Source organism: Leiobunum rupestre, chromosome 3, assembly GCF_980474605.1.
Source record: "Leiobunum rupestre chromosome 3, qqLeiRupe1.1.hap1, whole genome shotgun sequence".
Lineage (NCBI taxonomy): Eukaryota > Metazoa > Arthropoda > Arachnida > Opiliones > Sclerosomatidae > Leiobunum > Leiobunum rupestre.
Genome location: NC_143386.1, coordinates 63744799 through 63748354, shown reverse-complemented (window position 1 = coordinate 63748354; position 3556 = coordinate 63744799). Strand labels below are relative to the sequence as shown.

The following is a 3556-nucleotide window of genomic DNA, read 5'->3' as shown; positions in this document are numbered from 1 at the left end:
TTCAGCTGTGGATCCATTTTCTCTCCCACTACAGAGTTTATGAACTCATTCTTAGGCTTTGGCTGAACAATTCCAGGGCAACATTTCAACAAGTTGGGCAAGCGTAAAGACATTTTATAAAATCAACTATTCATTTTGGCTTCTAGCTAAACCAAAGGCCAAAGCTAGTTTCGTTTGAAAACCGGCCACATGACGTCAGTCACGTGTCTTTGAAATACGCAGAGCTTTTTTACTGACAGGCGTATCATGGTAGAGGTAGGCTCTGCCTATACAGATTTTCATTCCCTCTGATAGATCTTCTCGTAATTCCATCTTGTACACTTGTAAGTCTTTCAAATGACCACAGAGAAAAAAATCGCACGGGTTTAAAGCGGGAGATCGGGCCGGCCACGTAACTGGTCCACCTCGTCCTATCCACGTCAAGGAGAACGTCGAATCCAGGTGAGCTCTTACATCTCGACAAAAATGGGCTGATGCTCCGTTATGTAAAAACCACGTTCGTCGTTTGCCTCCTCTAAATTGAAAAATACTATTGTATTTTACAATTCAAAGGAGCTTAATATACGAATTTGAAAAAAATGCCTGCATTCGGTATTAGCGCTGTGGGACCCATTGGTTTAGCCGGTCTCATCGGAGCTGTGCGACCCATTGGTTTGGGTGGTGGCATCGGAGCCATTCAGAATTCAGTAAAACGAAAACGATTTAAGTGCAATTATTTAATTTTAATCTCTTCAAAATTTTGATTTCCTTTAAAGATACTATTAATAAAGATATTTATTCCTGATAGTTCTGTGTTATTGATTATGACAAGCACATGTAATTATGAACTTTTTAGTGCCAGTAAAAATAAGTAAAAATTCAATTAATTTTTTGCTAAAGTTTTCAGATCCTTTATTAAACATTTTAGGAAGTAAAATCCAAAGTTACCAAACAATGAGTCTAGAACTGATGTTTACTCACGCCAAACGGTGTAAAAAAAGCCGTTTACATAAACACACAAAAGCAATTTATCGTTTAGACTATAACCACTGTGATGTTTTTGATCAGCCCTCTGAATTTCAAGATTCCGTAAAGTATGACATATTTACTATGTTAAATGACTAGTAACACGCATAAATCTGATCCTCCTTCATCGCCCTGTTCCTTCGTGTAATCTCTACCGCTGTTCACTGCTATCACGTGGTATTTACGGCACTGACACAAACATCTTGCTAAGTATTCAGGGTTTTGGATAAAAATTACGTGTAACGACAAGAAACAGTTTACAAATATTTTTCCAATATGATAGAGAACGTTAAGTAAAAATGTTTTCCATCGAGTTCTTCGCATGACATTAAGGGCTGGCCACCACCCTCGTACTTAATTAACCTGAATTAAAGGCATTAAAATTCGCTAGATGACTTGGGTATTATCATAGCTGATTACTGGTAATGAAATGGTAATGGTAATGTAATGCAATGTAATGCAATGTAATGTAAAGTAATATAATAAAATGGATAAATATTTTTAAAATGCTGATTTTTTTAAGGTTGAAAGTGATTTAAAATTTCACGCAGTATTAACGAACAACTGATAGTATTTTTGTTAAGTTAATAAGAACTAACTATGGACAGCATAAAATACGCGAATAAATAGAACAGTTCATAATGAAAAGGGATAAAAAAGCTAAACGTTAAACAAATTTCAAGAAATTTGCTATAAGACTTATTGGTACGAGTTTTTTGTAATTTTTTTAATTTCTTCAAATTTGATTATTGTTTAGCTTTTTCTCCTTTTAAATATGGACTATTCTACCTATTCGAGTGTATGAGTGCATGGTTAAAATACAGAGCTATCGTCTCACTCTATGCTAGGCCGTTATGGAAGTTTATACATTTATATTAAAAAAGACAGGTTAAAACTAAAAACGCCTACGATTGTAGAAGTCTTATTGCGCGAAGTCTGTTTTCCTACATGACAATACCATTATAGGGAAATATTCTTAATAGCTAGCTGATTTTATTTATCATAATACCAGAATTGAATGATAATAGGTGATACGTGAAAGTGCACCCTCCCACTTGATTACGTGAGTACGGTCGACGTTTCCCAGGTTACCCTCAATAGCCAGTTGGCCGCTGGAATGTTCCGCTCGGCTGCTCCGCTCATTCTAGGTGTGTAAGCGTTGAAATCGAATTTATATCACTATTTAAAACCAGCGCGTAAAAATACCGTGGAAACACAAACAGGATGGGGGGTGAGAACGAACCACAATGCCTTGACCGATTCGTAAGAACGCGTTTTTGGTGTTTCTCGAGGTGACATATTACAAATAATTGAAATACTTGATTATTTCGGCCTAACCCTTAGAGCTCCAGAACGAACCAATTTGCGTATTGTATGAAATGTTTCCACTCTTTCTCGGGGTATAAATACCGGGGAGAAATCGACCATTGGCATCACTCTCGAACCAGCTTCCGATTCGAACAGTTCCAATCAATATCATTATCATGCAATACTTGGTAATGTTCATTATTCATCTCGACAATCAAATGGATACCAGTGAATTAATTAGTGTTTGAAAACTGCGCTCTTTCAGGTTGCCTTCATTTTTGCCGCCATCATGGCATCCGCTCTGGGCGGAGGTCTCATCGGAGGAGGCTACGGAGGTGGCATTGGTCTCGGAGGCATCGGACTCGGCCGTTCCTACGCTTACAACGTTAAAATCCACCACCATCACATCCCTCACATCGGAATTGGAGGCGGATACGGAATTGGCGGCATTGGAGGTGGTATCGGCCGTGGTATCGGAGGTGGTATCGGAATTGGCGGCATTGGAGGTGGTATCGGCCGTGGTATCGGAGGCGGTATTGGAATCGGAGGTGGTATCGGAGGTGGTATCGGAGGTGGTATCGGAGGTGGAATTGGAGGTGGAATTGGAGGTGGTGCTATCGGAGGCGGTATCGGCCGTGGTATCGGAATCGGAGGAGGCATCGGCAGTGGCATCGGAATTGGAGGTGGTATCGGAGGTGGTATCGGAGGCGGATTCGGCATTGGCGGCATCGGAGGTGGAATCGGCAAATAACCGAAGTAGCTAGAAATTAGCTCAAAGGTAAATATTCTAAAATTCTAAAATTAGTAAATCTGGAAATATTAATTAAACTCGTTCATGTTTTTGCCAGATTAAATTTGGACGTTTACGACAAGTCTGGAAACAGTTAAATTTTTTTCTTCTCGAGCTTGTAATTTTAGTTTACCAAAAGAATGCCAATAAATTAATATATTTATTTAACAAATTCAAGCTTTACGAATTACTAAAAAACATATAACATATTCTCTTTAATTACAACAATACTTATTTTCCAAAAATCACAAACACTATAAACTAAAAACTTCAATATCAAATCATATTCTAGTTTCATAAATTTTATTCGTTAAAAATCCTTTTCAAGCATAGAAAATTTTATTTGAGAAAAATTGATTGATATATATATATTTAACAAATAGTATTAAAATGTCGCTTGATGTCTTAGGCCTAAGGTGGTGCCTTCTGTATTAGCCTAGCTGATTATTATTA

The 3556-nt window shown here is 37.7% G+C and overlaps 1 protein-coding gene across 1 annotated transcript; it reads left to right on the top strand.

Annotated features, from left to right (window-relative positions):
* The first annotated feature begins 2489 nt into the window (after positions 1 to 2489).
* On the top strand, positions 2490 to 3242 carry LOC149954192 (uncharacterized). The gene is made up of 4 exons (XM_090169864.1): positions 2490 to 2501; positions 2579 to 2897; positions 2937 to 3091; positions 3162 to 3242. The coding sequence occupies exons 1-3, from the start codon at positions 2490 to 2492 to the stop codon at positions 3062 to 3064; spliced, it is 459 nt and encodes a 152-aa protein (XP_090025990.1). The 3' UTR covers positions 3065 to 3091; positions 3162 to 3242.
* The last annotated feature ends 314 nt before the right edge of the window (positions 3243 to 3556 follow it).

Excerpts from the sequence above, each read along its gene's own strand:
- LOC149954192 (XM_090169864.1), top strand. Across the intron at positions 2,898-2,936 it reads TATCGGAGGTGGTATCGGAG|GCGGTATCGGCCGTGGTATC; the intron begins GTGGAATTGGAG and ends GTGCTATCGGAG.